Source organism: Atractosteus spatula, chromosome 5 (genome assembly GCF_055471065.1).
Source record: "Atractosteus spatula isolate fAtrSpa1 chromosome 5, fAtrSpa1.hap1, whole genome shotgun sequence".
Classification (NCBI taxonomy): Eukaryota; Metazoa; Chordata; class Actinopteri; order Semionotiformes; family Lepisosteidae; genus Atractosteus; species Atractosteus spatula.
The window spans coordinates 65,730,159-65,745,261 of record NC_142710.1 but is presented as its reverse complement, the minus strand read 5'-3'; the positions used below and the strand labels follow the sequence as shown (position 1 = coordinate 65,745,261).

General features: G+C 61.0%; 2 protein-coding genes across 5 annotated transcripts; one reads left to right on the top strand and one right to left on the bottom strand.

Annotated features, from left to right (window-relative positions):
* Positions 1 to 1,412: 1,412 nt before the first annotated feature.
* LOC148835518 (hyaluronidase Ba Hy-1-like) lies at positions 1,413 to 7,886 on the top strand. Of its 4 annotated transcripts, none has more exons than XM_088917914.1 (6): positions 1,413 to 1,820; positions 2,346 to 2,537; positions 3,232 to 3,832; positions 3,941 to 4,351; positions 5,746 to 5,835; positions 6,352 to 7,886. In XM_088917914.1, the coding sequence occupies exons 1-6, from the start codon at positions 1,801 to 1,803 to the stop codon at positions 6,760 to 6,762; spliced, it is 1,725 nt and encodes a 574-aa protein (XP_088774040.1). In that variant the 5' UTR covers positions 1,413 to 1,800; the 3' UTR covers positions 6,763 to 7,886. The 4 variants fall into 4 exon arrangements, with proteins under 4 accessions (XP_088774040.1, XP_088774039.1, XP_088774041.1 ...); XM_088917913.1 differs by having other exon boundaries at positions 5,746 to 5,922; XM_088917915.1 differs by lacking the exon at positions 2,346 to 2,537 and having other exon boundaries at positions 5,746 to 5,922.
* A 1,005-nt stretch (positions 7,887 to 8,891) lies between these two features.
* On the bottom strand, positions 8,892 to 13,618 carry LOC148835517 (hyaluronidase-2). Its single transcript, XM_088915817.1, has 4 exons — positions 13,127 to 13,618; positions 12,033 to 12,419; positions 10,579 to 10,668; positions 8,892 to 9,356 (listed from the first exon to the last, which is right to left on the bottom strand). Exons 1-4 carry the CDS (start codon positions 13,616 to 13,618, stop codon positions 8,892 to 8,894), a joined length of 1,434 nt encoding a protein of 477 aa, XP_088771943.1.
* Positions 13,619 to 15,103: the final 1,485 nt, after the last annotated feature.

Here is a 15,103-nt window from a genome sequence, read left to right as displayed (position 1 = left end):
ACAGAGGATAGACAGGGGAGAGGAGAGAAAGGGAGAGGACAGAGGATAGACAGGGGAGAGGAGAGAAAGGGAGAGGACAGAGGATAGACAGGGGAGAGGAGAGAAAGGGAGGGGACAGAGGATAGACAGGGGAGAGGAGAGAAAGGGAGGGGACAGAGGATAGACGGGAGAGGAGAGAAAGGGAGAGGACAGAGGATAGACGGGAGAGGAGAGAAAGGGAGAGGACAGAGGATAGACGGGAGAGGAGAGAAAGGGAGAGGACAGAGGATAGACAGGGGAGAGGAGAGAAAGGGAGGGGACAGAGGATAGACAGGGGAGAGGAGAGAAAGGGAGGGGACAGAGGATAGACGGGAGAGGAGAGAAAGGGAGAGGAGAGAAAGGGAGAGGACAGAGGATAGACAGGGGAGAGGAGAGAAGCAAGAGGCTCAGTCAGTACATTTCCTGGCAGACCGCCGGGCCTGTGCGTGATGGGCAGCCCCTGGTCAGTGCAGCAGGGAGTCAGGGAGTCACAGGGTTGCCTCCAGTGTGCAAGAGCAGCTGCAGCCTGGTGCCCAGAGCCTCGTGTGCCCTCCGGACTGAGCGGCGCCTCCGGGCAGTGCCAGATGCATTGCACCTGGTTTGCACAGTGCTGGGAGGGCGCCAGGATTTCCAGTGCCATGCTGCTGCTGTTACAGGGCTGCTACACAGGGGTGTGTTTGTGCCTGCTCCCTTCAGTGCTTGGTGTTTTGTCACAGGTGTATTATTGTGTGTCAGCAGAGGGGCATTTAAAGCAGAAAACTGGGGAGGCAGGCAGCTAACAGCAGGCGAATGTTTGTGGAATGGACAGCAGATGGTTGCAACATGGTGACTTCTGGGGTATCTTGGCATATCAATAGCAATAGCTAATAACTTAAGCGTGAGGAGAATGAGCCTTCACCCCATACGGAGAACAATAAGAGCAGAAGGAACATTGGGAACAGAACGGGATGAATTATTCCCAGCCCGCAGGGAGAGTGTACCACGCTGTGTGCAGCTCTCTGGGATGCTTTAGAATGAAAGGCGCTATACAAATGGAAAGACTTCTTATCTTTTTCAAAATCCTGTTGCGCCCGGGCTCTGTCGCTTGGTAAATAGGTGATTGAGATGCTCAGAGGGAGCGACCGCCAGCGTGTGCACGGTGTTAAAATAAGATCCTGCACTATTTAAAGCCAAGCAGTGTAGCCCCGGTGCCTCTAGTGCTCGTCTCTGTCTCAGAGCAAGTGTGCGTCAGTCCCTGCACAATCTGGACAGCCGTGTCTCCAGGGACAGACCGTGTGTCTCAGACGAGGGATTCAGCCCTTCTGTAGCTTTTGTTTTTTGAAGCGCACATTCTCCAGGCCCTGGTGTGAATGGCTGAAAGAGACGGAGTGATGGCACAGAGTCAAGGGGTTGGAAAGGGAGGAGATGAAAAGGCAAGTAGCTGTTGCCCTCAAACATATGGGATGGAGCGTACCACTCTTCAGCAATGGGGGGAGTCTCAGGTGCTAAAGCATCCCCCACCCCTCCTTGCTGGCTTGCCAGGCGCAGTGGACTGCTCCGCTGTGCTCACCCAGTTCTAGTGACCTCGCCCTCGCAGAGAGGGCTCAGAGAGCGGACAGCGCGCGTGGACTGGGCAGGGCCGAAGGCTCGTGGGCCTCAGGCAGGGAGGGAGTGCGCTGGGAGAGAAGAATGGAGAGGGAGTGGAGATGGTAGAAATCGGACTCGCTGGGCACCAACCTGATACTGTGTGACGCTGCTGAGAGGAGTTGGCGGGGGGCTGTCTCCTGTCTCCTGTCTCCTGTCATGGCTGCTGCTGTCTGCAGGTGAGTTAACTGCCTCTCACTAGGGGTGGGGTTGTCTGAACACCTCTCAGAGGTTTCCTCCCTCTGTCTGAACTCCCAGGAGGCTGGACACCTGTTGGCCAGCCTCTGAGGTGAGATGTTTAGGAGACCGGGGGGCGCTGTGGCCTGGCAGGGTGGTGAGGGTACTGATCACAGGTGAGGGGGCTTCTTTAGAAGTGACTGGGGGGATGTGGGCAGGACAAGGGGGCAGGAGGCAACACTAGGGACAGATTTTCTCTCTCCCGGTGTGTTTCTGCCACAGTGGGGGAGTTTACACAAGGGGCTACCCCCCCTTCCAGACCATCTGTCTGACCGCAGCGCAGTGGACAGGGTCTCGAATTCTCTCCGTTTATTTTTGGAAGCGACGGTCTGCCCGTCTGCCCCCCTCCTCCCGGGAAGCGTGGTCGGCTGCACGCTGGGACAGCTGTCCGGAGCGGAGGGGCGTCAGACGGCAGGGCGGCCGGTTCAGCTCAGGATACACTGTGTCAGGATACACTTCCTCCGCAGAGCGCACGGCCTCGAGCACCCAGCTCAGCGCCCACACGTCAGAGGTGTGGGGGTCTGCGCGTCTCCGACCACTGGAGCAGCTGCTGCCCCTCCTGCGCCCTGTGGCTCATACCGCCTAGTCCTCTTCGAAATCCGCCTCGCTGTGTGCTGCTGTGTCCTGGCAGAGTGGACAGAAGAACTGGGTTGCAGCAGGTGTCCCATGGAGTCAGCCTCAGCCTCTGAGACAGCTGGGAGGGAGGAGTCGGGAACAGCCCTTGCCCCCATCACCCACACCCCCCTCCCCCGCACCCACACACACGCACTGACGGTGACCCCCCCCCCCAGCTCCAGACACACCACCTCCTTAATGCTTCCAGTCCAGTCTGGGGCTTTCCCAGGCTCTGGGGAATGAAGAAATCGTGCTCCCTTCACGACTGCTTCTCCTCCTAACCTGTTCTGACAAACCCAGCCTCCCCCCCACCCCAGGATGGATTCCATCCCAGTCTTGGAATTAGCACAGACTACAGCCCCCTACAGGCACTGACTGCACACTGCGGCCCCCTGCGGGCACTGACTGCTGACTACAGCCCCCTGCAGGCACTGGCTGCTGACTACAGCCCCCTGCAGGCACTGACTGCACACTGCAGCCCCCTGCAGGCACTGACTGCTGACTACAGCCCCCTGCAGGCACTGACTGCTGACTACAGCCCCCTGCAGGCACTGAATGCACACTGCAGCCCCCTGCAGGCACTGACTGCTGACTACAGCCCCCTGCAGGCACTGCAGCCCGCTTGTCACAGGTGTTGTTCCCAGACTGGGATCAGCCACTCATCGAAGGCTGAAGACATGTTGAGATCCTGCACCAGTGCTTCCAGCTCATCTCTCCTTCTCGCTGTGTCCCCTGCAGTACTGAGGCCCGGCTCCGGACTGGGCAGGCGCAGGCACAGAAGGTAAAACTGACTTCAGGTGCTACGCCACCCCCTGTCTCTCCACTCGGGGGCGCCGCGCTCCAGGGAGCGGCTCTCCTCTCTCTCCTGGCACTGCAGGTGGCGCTGTGTCGGTGCGACAAACCAGCGGCCCTGCCCGCGTCCCCCGGCGAGCCCTTCCAGGTCTACTGGAACGCGCCCACGCAGCAGTGCCACACGCGGCACGGGGCCCCCCTGGCGCTGGGTCCGTTCGGCATCGTCGCCAACCCCGCGCAGGCGTTCGCCGGGCCCCGCCTCGCCATCTTCTACCTCGACCAGCTGGGCCTCTACCCCTTCTACAACGGCAGCGGCTGGCCGGTGAACGGGGGCTGCCCGCAGAACGCCAGCCTGCTGGCGCACAGCGAGAAGCTGGCGAGCGACGTGCGGCGCTCCCTGCCCTGGCCGGCCTTCTCGGGCCTGGCCGTGGTGGACTGGGAGGAGTGGCGCCCGCAGTGGGAGCGCAACTGGGCAGACAAGGAGGTGTACCAGCGGAAGTCGCGGGAGCTCGTCCGCGCGCTGCGGCCGGACTGGCCCCCCGGGAAGGTGGGTCCCTGCTGGCCGGCGCCTCTGTCCCGCTGGCCCGGGAGCTGGCCTGCCCCCTGGTGGCGCTCTCCGGCTCAGGCCCTGTCTCTCCCTCTCTGCCTGGCGCAGGTGGAGCGGCAGGCCGTCTGGGAGTTTGACACGGCGGCCCGGCGCTTCCTGACCGAGACGCTGCGCCAGGCCCGGGGGCTGCGGCCGGGGGGGCTGTGGGGGCTCTACCTCTTCCCTGACTGCTACAACCACGAGTACAAGAGGGGCTTCCGCAACTACACGGGGCGCTGCCCCCCGCTGGAGCTGCGGCGCAACGACGCGCTGGGCTGGCTCTTCTCTGAGAGCAAGGCGCTCTACCCCTCCGTCTACCTGCAGGGGGAGCTGCGCTCCTCGCCCCAGGCCCGGCTCTTCGCACGGGCGCGCGTGGGGGAGGCGCTGCGGGTGGCGAGCTCCACGCCCTCGCCCGCCTCGCTGCCCGTCTTCGTCTACAGCCGCCCCTTCTACGCCTACTCCCTCGCCCCGCTGACGGAGGTGAGGCGCCCCTCCGCCACCGCCTGACCCCAGAGCCAGCCGCGCTATAGCCCACTGGAGCTCAGCACGTGTGAGCCTGGCCAGTACCTGGAGGGGAGACCCCTGGGAAAGCTGAGGCTGCTGCTGGAAGAGGTGTTAGTGGGACCAGCAGGGGCTGCTCTCACCCTGTGGTCTGTGTGGGTCCTAATGCCCCAGTATAGTGACGGGGACACTACACTGTAAACAGGTGCTGTCCTTTGGATGAGAAACCGAGGTCCTGACTCTCTGTGGTCATTAAAAATCCCAGGGTGTTTCTCAAAAAGAGTAGGGGTGTTACCCCAGTGTCCTGGCCAAATTTCCCCCTGGCCTTTACCAGTCATGGCCTCCTAATAACCCCCCTCTCTGAACTGGCTTCATCACTCTGCTCTCCTCCCCACTGAGAGCTGCTGTGTGGGGGGGCGGACTGGAGCATCGTCCAGGTGGGGCTGCACACTGGTGGGGGTGGAGGGGGATCCCCATGACCTGTACAGCGCTGTGAGTGGGGTGTCCAGAAGAGCGCTATAGAGGCGTAAGTGATTATTAATAATAGTATTAATGAGGACTGGAAGGGAGGAGTGGGTTCTGTCTATCCCAGGGGTCGGTTCCGCTGGAGCCTCTCTGCTCTGGAGGTTTCCTCAGAGCTGGATCCGGCTCGACAGCTCACGCTTCCCGCTGGCTGAAAACCCGCCGGCTCATGAAAGCTCTTTCACATCCTCCCGCCTGGGAAACACCCGTCTGAGCGGCAGGAGGGGCAGAGGGAGGGAGCGGGTCTCCTCAGCGGTTAGGTCCCCAGTGCGGCGCGTCCTCTAACACGGAACGAGCGCTGATGCACTGGGGTGGAGACGAGGTGCAGCTGCGGGTTCGAATGAGGAAGAGAAACGTCACTGCGGAGCCTGGTGGAGCTGTGGCCTCGCCTTCCACCTAGTGGCTCCCTTCAGTACAGCAGACCGAAATCAGGGCTGTTTGCTGTCTGTGTGTGGTCTTCAGTGCTGAGGCCGCTGTGCCCCGTGTTCAGAACTGCAACAAGCACACTGAGGCGCTCTTCAGGCAGGTGGGTGTCATTCCTGAGGGGAGACAATAACAGGACCACCGCCACTACTGAGGCCTCATTCCACTCTACAAGCTGCAGAGTGTTACTCGCCCTGCCTTGAAGCAGAAGAGCAACCTGGTTATAATTCCGTTAAAACTGTGGAATAACCCATCACTCTGGAAGTCCAGCTTTTCACTCCAGGTCACCTCTGACTGCTGAGGGCTGCGACGATTAACGGTTCTGGCAGTTTGAATGATAGGAGATCATTTTCTTTGCTCTTCGACTCTGAATTGGGGGTGAATTCTGTAGAGGGGTTCTGTAGACTTACCGGCTGTGTCTGTTCCAGATGGACCTGGTGTCCACCATCGGGGAGAGCGCCGCCCTGGGGGCCAGTGGAGTTGTTCTCTGGGGAGGGGTTGACTACTCTCGCTCCAGGGTAAGCGCCCAGTCACTGCTGTTGCTGTTGAAGCTAACTCCCATATTTAGGAACAGTGTGGATTCAGAATGTTTTCAAAAACAAGTGGTAAGACATCGAAAAAATCCTAACAAAGTTTCAACAGTTTAAAATTACATTTTTCAGGGTGGCTGATCCTGTGCTTTCTGAGAGCCCTAAATCTCGTGCTGTAAGACAGGGACAGTAATCAGCACAGTAATTCACACCAGGTGTTCAGCACAGTCAGATCCTTAATTGTATAAAGGAGTTAATTATCTATTAATGTAATTGATCAGTTGCAGAGCTGGTGAAAGCACAGACCCTCCTTGGAGCTGTCTGGTATTGTCCTATACTGTATAGTACTGTACCATCTGGTATTGTACTATACTGTGCTGTATTGTACAATACTGTACTGTATCGTACTGTACTGTCTGGTATTGGACTACACTGTGCTGTACTGTTGTTAGACACAGAGCAGCCCTGCCCCAGGTGCCCTGACTCTCTGTATTCTCCCTCCAGGACATCTGCCTGCAGCTGAACACTTACCTGAAGAGCACGCTGGGCCCCTACATCCTCAATGTCACCACGGCCGCGCGCCTGTGCAGCCGGCACCTCTGCAGCAGCAGGGGGCGCTGCGTGCGCAGGGAGCGTGACTCTGACGCCTTCCTGCACCTGGACGCCCGGGCCTTCCGCATCCAGGTGCGCCCGGGCGACGGCCGCGAGGGGGAGCCGCTGGTCTCCGTGCAGGGGGAGCTCAGCCGCGCGGCGAGGGCGCGCCTGAGACAGGCCTTCCGCTGCCACTGCTACCAGGGCAGGACCGGAGGGCAATGCCAGAGCCCCGACAGCAGGGCGCCCAGGACACAGCCTGGCACTGCCCTCCTCTTCAGCGTCCTGTGTGCCGTGTGCACCTGGCAGCTCTGGGGAAGATAGCGGTGCACCACACTGCCCCCTGCTGCTGAAGTACATACGTGCCGGGCTCTATGCCACATGCAGACCTGTGTGCACGATACTCAGGGACACGCCCAGCTGGCCACACTGAGGCGACTGCACCGGGGAGTCACTCCTCACCTTGATCCTGTACCCTCGGTACACATCCACGCCTGGATACTCCCGGGGACAGGCCGGGGGAACGGTGGGGTTTTTCTCACAGAAGGGATGTGAAGATAGCAACGGATGAAATACCTAACCAAAACCCCCATGGCATACCAGAGACCCCCCCACACGGGGAACCCGAATCGTCTGGGTTTTGAGTGCTGCGCGGCGGGTGTGCTCGGCCTGGGGCCTCTCCGGTCCGCTCCGCTGACTCTGGTGCAGCCAGCTCTTTCGGTGGTGCGCGTCGGTCCTGCTAACCGCCGAGCAGGCAGTTAAGGAGCTGGCAGCAGCAGAGAACTGGAGGGGCTGCAGGATTGAGCAGCCCTGAGCAGCTGTTCCCTGCCCTGTCCCTGTATCTCTGCTCCCCTCTTCAGCTCACACTGCCAGCAGGACATGTGTTCCCTAACACATGTCCAGTTGCCACCTGCGGTCCGAGCGCCGCCTGTGCAGACTGAGGCGCTCGGGGAGGGATGGGTACGGCCATGCGCCCCAGACCGGTCTCGCACCCCTGCCAGAGGCAGACCCATGCCCCCCCTGTGTGAGGGGCAGCTTGGCCCCGCCCTGCCCTGGGCTGTAATCGCTCCCTGTGGGGTTAATTCCATCCGCCCGCCGCCTCAGACATCTCAGGAAGGAGATCCACATGCCGGATTACGGCTTCGACCAGCCCTGCGGATTTCCAGCCTTATCACGCCTGAGAGGCCGCAATCCCATCAGTCCCTTCTTATCTGCCAGAGCTGATGGAGCGCCGGCGAGCACAGCCTCCATGAGAAGCATGAACATGCTTCACTGCAAACCTTCTGACTCAGGTAGAGCACAATAATTAAAAAAAAAACAGAAATAAGGGATATTGACAAAATCAGCTGTGAATCGATGGAATGATTTTTTTTATTTTACACCATGTTATCACGCTAAGCCTGCAACGACACTGTGAATGTTTGTGAATAAAAACACTTTGCAGATAAGATGTGGGTGTTTCTCGGCGTGCGTTCCTTTAATGGCGGGAGCAGTCTTCGACCAGCCAGCGCGTCCCGAGAGCGGCCGCGGCAGTGTCCCGGGACGAGTCCTGCCCCACCCTGTCTGTTTCTGAGACGCACCAGCGGGGCAACCAAGCGTAGGCCAGCGCGCCAAAGCACTGCTGGGAAAACAGACTGGCGCACATTCAGATATGAGATGGTCTCTGCAGCCAGACTGCACTGTCCCGACCCCTGTCAGCTCTCTCACCCTGCAGCTCCCAGCTGGCAGCCCGCTGGAGCCCAGCAGTGTGAGCCTGGCCAGTACCTGGAGGGGAGACTCCTGGGAAACACTAAGGCTGCTGCTGGAAGAGCTGTCAGCGGGGCCAGTAGGGGGCGCTCACCCTGCAGTCTGTGTGGGTCCTAATGCCCCAGTATAGTGACGGGGACACTACACTGTAAAAAGCTGCCGTCCTTTGGATGAGAAACCGAGGTCCTGACTCTCTGTGGTTATTAAAAATCCCAGGGCGTTTCTCGAAAAGAGTAGGGGTGTAACCCCAGTGTCCTGGGCAAATTTCTCCCCTGGCCTTTATCAGTCACGGCCAACTGATGATCCTCCTCTCTGAACCGGCTCCATCACTCTGCTGTCCTCCCCACTGAGAGCTGGTGTGTGGGGAGCAGACTGGAGCATCATCCAGGTGGGGCTGCACACTGGTGGGGGTGGAGGGGATCCCCATGACCTGTGAAGCGCTTTGGAGGGGAGTGTCCAGAACAGCGTTATAGAAGTGTAAGGAATTTTTGTTACTACCTGTACTGACTGGTGGTCAGGACATTGGGGTTACATTAACACCCCTCCTCTTACAGTGTCCTGGGATCTGTACTGAGCAGTAGTCAGGACACTGGGGCCAATACCCCTCCTCTGCCTGACAGTGTCCGCTAGTCAGGGCTGTGTCTCTATACTGTATACAAGGCATTGTGGTGGCTCTTGTCGCTGGGCCCAGAGGCTCAGGTGAGGTGTCAGTGGGACCGGCAGGCTCTGGCGACCACGAGCGTGGCGAGGAGGAGGGAAGAGAAGCTGCCCTGCAGGCAGGGGGCGCCGCGGCTCAGGGCAGGCGTCTTTGCCGGCACGGCTGTCTCCCCGGCCTTCCTGGTGCCCCCCGCGCTGGTGGGCTCCTGGTCCGCAGCCGTGCCCTCCAGGGGTTCGTACCACTGGCACTGGAAGCCCAGGCGCCACGCCTCCAGGTGCCCGGGCGGCAGCTGCCCCCGAGCCCGGACGCTGTCTGCGGTGCCGTTGGCGTCGGGCGTGAGCTGGAAGCCGTCCGCTGGCAGGTGCAGGTAGGTGGGCTCCTCGGGGTCCCTCCGCACACACCGGCCCCGGCCCTGGCACAGCCCCTCGCCGCACAGCCGGGCCGCCGTGGTCACGTTCACCACGTAGGGCCCCAGCACGCCGCGCACGTAGTCCGCCAGCTCCCAGCAGCCCCTCTGCCAACACAGGGACCGGGAGGCTAAACGGGGTCTCTGATTACCCCCTGTTCTCTCACCCCCCTGCTCTCTCTCACCCCCCTGCTCTCTCACCCCCTTGCTCTCTCACCTTCCTGCTCTCTCGCCCCCCTGCTCTCTCACCTTCCTGCTCTCTCTCACCCCCCTGCTCTCTCACCCCCTTGCTCTCTCACCTTCCTGCTCTCTCACCTTCCTGTTCACTCGTCCCCTTGCTCTCTCACCCCCCTGCTCTCTCACCCCCCTGCTCTCTCACCCCCCTGCTCTCTCTCACCCCTGTTCACTCGTCCCCTTGCTCTCTCACCCCCCTGCTCTCTCACCCCCCTGTTCTCTCACCCCCCTGCTCTCTCACCCCCCTGTTCACTCGTCCCCTTGCTCTCTCACCCCCCTGCTCTCTCACCCCCCTGTTCTCTCACCCCCCTGCTCTCTCACCCCCCTGCTCTCTCTCACCCCCCTGCTCTCTCACCCCCCTGTTCACTCGTCCCCTTGCTCTCTCACCCCCCTGCTCTCTCACCCCCCTGTTCTCTCACCCCCCTGCTCTCTCACCCTCCTGCTCTCTCACCCCCTTGCTCTCTCACCTTCCTGCTCTCTCGCCCTCCTGCTCTCTCGCCCTCCTGCTCTCTCTCGCCCCCCTGCTCTCTCACCTTCCTGCTCTCTCACCCCCTTGCTCTCTCACCTTCCTGCTCTCTCGCCTTCCTGCTCTCTCGCCCTCCTGTTTCTCACCCCCCTGCTTTCTCACCCCCCTGCTCTCTCGCCCTCCTGCTCTCTCACCCCCCTGCTCTCTCACCTTCCTGCTCTCTCGCCCCCCTGCTCTCTCACCCCCCTGCTCTCTCACCTTCCTGCTCTCTCGCCCCCCTGCTCTCTCACCCCCCTGCTCTCTCACCTTCCTGCTCCTTTACCCCCCTGCTCTCTCACCCCCCTGCTCTCTCACCCCCTTGCTCTCTCGCCCTCCCGCTCTCTCGCCCTCCCGCTCTCTCACCCCCCTGCTCTCTCACCCCCTTGCTCTCTCGCCCTCCCGCTCTCTCACCTTCCTGCTCTCTCACCCCCCTGCTCTCTCACCTTCCTGCTCTCTCACCCCCCTGCTCTCTCACCTTCCTGCTCTCTCGCCTTCCTGCTCTCTCGCCCTCCTGCTCTCTCACCCCCCTGCTCTCTCGCCTTCCTGCTCTCTCGATTTGTTAGAAAAAATATCCGTTCCCCCGAGAGGTACCTGGGTCTTGGTGGAGAAGAACTTCTCCCAGACGACGGCGCCCGCGGCCCCCAGGGCGGCGCTCTCTCCGATGGTGTGGACCAGGTCAGCCTGCACACGACACGCAGATCCGTTCACTTTTCCAATCACCGGTCCTGGATGGGTTTTTTTTTTTCAGGAAGGGGGTAGGAGTGGGGTGCAGCCCGGTTCGCCGGGTGCCTTGACCAGCTCTGCCGGCCAGGGGTTCGAGCTGGGATTTCACAATGCCTTTCCTCCCACATCAGCTGGAAGGGCTGCTGACGCACACCAGACTGACGCTGGTTCTGAAACGTGCCTCCTGAGCGCTATCGATTGATCCTCAGATCAGCCCCTTACCCCTCTGCCCCGCGCTGTCACGCCCCCAGCTCGTCATCACCCCCCCTGCTGGTGCGCAATCATTTCTTATCCGGCAGTGAGTCACAAACCCCATTAATCCATCATCCCTGTCCCTGACAAGATCTCATCCTCTCTCTCTGTTCTCCCTTCAGATGCTAAATCCCTAAAGCCGAGGGCTGTCTGAACTGGGAGGGGGGGCTCAGCAGATACTTTATCACCTACAAACACTGTTTGTCATCAGCCTGGAAGAATTTCCTTCTATTCTTGCAGATGTCTGCAGCTCGGGCGCAGTTAGGTTTAATCTCAGGGTACCGCTTTAGGCTAGAGGCTGCAATGTTTAACAACTCTTCGTAATGTGTTTTACTGTATAATGACAGAGCACTAAGAGAGCATCAGTACAATCAGGAAATAAGAACCCTGCGGAACAAGCCGCACAGCCACAAATAACATCCTGACACCTTTCAAGAAACAGCTGGCTGAAAACCTGAGACCAATTAGGTACTGACCACCCAATAGGCCCGATGGGTCAAGCGGTCTCCACTGGATTGTAATTTTTCTTTGGTTGTTCATACTTGAGAGGTGAGAGCTACACCGGGCAGGCTGAACTCCAGGCTTCTGCTCGTCTGCAAGAATTCCTCAGCTCTGGTCCTCTGGGCCAACAGGGGGCCACAACAGCCACAGAGAGCTGTACAGCATCTCTTTGGACCTGAGAAAAGACCGGTTGGCTACAGTAGAGTGATTCGTTTCCTTCCTCAGCTAAGACAGAGAGGACTGAGGACCAGATGGGTCTGTGGCCACGAAGTACAAAAGCTGAGGAACTCTGGTCCAATAGCAGTGTAGAGGAGTGACCAGGGCCTTGGAATTGTGTTTGGATGGCTGCAGGTTTGAATCCCAGCTGCTGTACCCCGGCGCTTCGCTTAAATTGCTTTAGTAAAATGGTGCATAAATATCCAGATAAAAGCATCAGCCAATTAGCTTAGTTTGTCTGCTTCTAGTTAATCGGTTTTCTCCCCATTACCGGGATAAAGCACAGCAGTTGGCTTAGATCCTGTGTTTCGCGTGCGGGACGTCCTGTCCAGTCCTGACAGCCACGCACTCACCTCCGAGAGGAAGGAAGCGGTCTCGGCGTAGACGCTCCTGACCAAGGGGAACACGGGCAGGTCGTGGGCCGCGCCCGCCAGGGCCGCCACTCGCAGGGCCTCCCGGAGCTGGCTGGAGGAGTGCAGCCGCGCGCCCGCGGAGCCGCCCAGCGGCTTGTCCAGCTGCAGGGAGGGGTAGAGGGCGGACGACTTCTTCCAGAGCCACTGCGCCTCATCGTTCAGCGCCATCTCCGCCGCGGGGCAGCGGCCGGTGGCGTTGGCCGGGTGCTGGCCGGGGCCGGGGCAGGTGGGGTAGGGGGAGAAGCCCCACAGGGCCTGGGGCCGCAGCCAGTGGGCCTCCTGCAGGGTCTCCAGCAGGAGGGCCTGCGCCGCCGTCTCGAAGTCCACCTTGGAGACAAGGAAGGACGTGAGTGGAGACCACCAAAGGGTGCTGACCAACAGGAGCTCTGCAGTCCTGGCCCCTGCTTCCCCATCGGAGCGATCGCTTTGAGCTGCACTGTCATGCGCGTGCGGTCCGCTCGGGGCTCGCGCCGGTGCGGGGGTGTTCGTCAGCGACGCTCAGGGCCCCTTCCTGTGGCGGCGGTCTCCGGACACGCAGGCGCACCCAGCAGGGCGACTGGGGCATGGGCACGCCCCTCCATCTGCCCTCTGACCACTCTGTCCAGCTCTGGGTCGCAGAGAGCCGAAGCCCAGACTGACTGACAACAGGTGCGAGGTGGGGTACACCCTGGAGTGATGCCAGTCCATCACAGGGCACACTCACACTCACACTCACTCACAGACACACACACACTCGCAGACACATCAGGGCCAGTTTTCCAAGAAGCCAGTTAACCCACCAGCCTGTCTCTGGGCTGTGGGAGGAACCCCACAGGAACACGGGGGGAACATGCAAACTCCACACAGATAGCACTCCAGGTCTGGAACTGAACCCAGGGCCCTAGCGCTGCGAGGCAACAATTATAAACACTGTGCCACTGTGCTGCCCAACGCTAGGCAGCAAAAGCTTTTCCAGCAACGCAGGTCAGCGCACTGCGGCCCCCCTCTCTCCTGCCCTGGCCACTCGGACCCTGCCACGCTCCCAGCGTCTTTACCTGAGCCCACTTGTCCAGCTCCGCGGGAGCCCAGTCGGGGAAGAACTGCCGGAGCAGGGAACGGGACTGCTCCCGGTAGATCTCCTTCTTGCCGCGGTTGCGGTCCCAGAGCGGCGCCCAGTCTTCCCAGTGGATGGCGGCCAGGCCGCGGTAGTCGGGCCGGGGCAGGGCGGAGGTCACGTCAGCGTCCATTTTCAGCAGGTGCATGTCCAGGCTGGTGTGCTGGGGCAGCCCCCCCGCCACGGGCTGGTTCTGGGGGTCATAGTAGGGGTACAGCCCCAGGCCGTCCCGGTAGAAGACAACAAACTGGCCCGCCGAGTCGTTGCTGAGCATGCCAAAGGCGCTGGGGTCGGGGCGCCCCTCGCACAAGGAGTCGGGGATCCCCCACAGCACCAGAAAGGGCTGGCCAGGCACGAGGGGGACGCGGGCAGGCTGCAGGGCACCCCCGGGAGAGGCCAGCAGCCCCAGGGCCAGCAGCAGGAGGGCGCTCATGCCCTCTCCTGCGCACGCAGACTCGGGGCCAGGGGCTCACCGAGAGGGTGCTCCCAGCCTGCACGTCTCCATCGCTCTGCGGACAAAGGGAGGGCAGTCAGCGGGGCTGGGCGGGTTTCGAAGGCCACACACGCAGGCTACCGTGGATACGCCATACCGCTTCCCTAGGAGACACGGGGGCGAGGGAACTCATCGCAGCGTGGTGACCCCCCGAGAGAGACGAGCGCTGAGCCAGCTCCTTAATCAAGGGCGGCCTAGAAACCAACCCGGTTAATTGTGAAGAGCTACTTGAGCTCCTGTTGGTTTGTTCTCCTCCACAGCTGTTGGGGTTCAGTCGCGGCGGGAGACTCCCGCCGAGCCGTGCCGAGCCGAGTCGAGCTGTCGCTGGGCTCAGGGAGCCGGAGCTACTGGGGCAGGTAATTAACTGCTGCTTTAATGAGATTATGATGTAGAGCTCTCCACACAAGCTCAATCGCTGCACTACCACACAATCCCCCTTTGTATGTCGTCTCTAATCCGCAGAGCCAGCGCTGGCGGGACGGGAGACGGACTGTCCCACTCTGGACGGCCCCCGCGCCCCCCCTGCTCCCGGCTCCCTGCCCACTGTCCACTGCGAAGGAGGCCGCGCTGGCCGAGGTCCCCCGGCTCCAGCTGTTCCCAGATTCTCCAGGGCTACCCCCCCCCCCCCCCCATTGCTGTAGCCCCCCCAGAGAAATCCCTGGATCCCTACTGCGGTCTGCTGCAGGCTCTGTGTTTGATAAATCGACTCTCGAAGCGCTCTTCCTCATCCTGCCCAGCGTCGTGCCAGTGAAGGACCGGGCACAGCCGGCGGAGGACAGGCCGGGAGGGGGAGGCTGCTGTGCAGGCGGGCACTCACCTCAGGGCAGGAGGGTCACAGGTCGGCGCCGTGTGGCGAGGAGGTCGGGCCCACAGCCCGTGCAGCGCGGAGACGGAGCGGACTGGACTGGACAGGACAGGACGTGGACCGGAGCTGGGCGATAAGGCTGCTTCACCTCTCAGGTGCCGGGGGTGTTGGGGGTGGGGGCACAGTAATCTGTGCGAGTAAGCAGGGTCAGCGGAGAACACGGCCATCACATGAGCAGCCCGGAATAGGCCGGTTATCCCTCTAATCCCCCCTCGGCCTCGGGCTTTGCACTGCGGCTGCAGCACGCAAGGGGGCCGCTGGCGTCCCCTACCTGCAGGGCACAGCGCTCCAGCACGCACACCGGGGAGCCCCCCTCCCCCAGAGGACAGTGCACACACACTGGGGAGCCCCCCCTCCCCCAGGGGACAGTGCACGCACACTGTAGAGCCCCCCCTCCCCCAGGGGACAGTGCACGCACACTGCAGGCAGGAGGTGCTGGGTTGGAGTAAAGGGTGATGGAGGCAGGCCGATTGACAGGGGCTCATGTTTGATTGGAATTGATTGAGCCGAGGTTCGATTGATTAGCATTTATTGAGCTGATTGACACGGGCTGAGGTTCG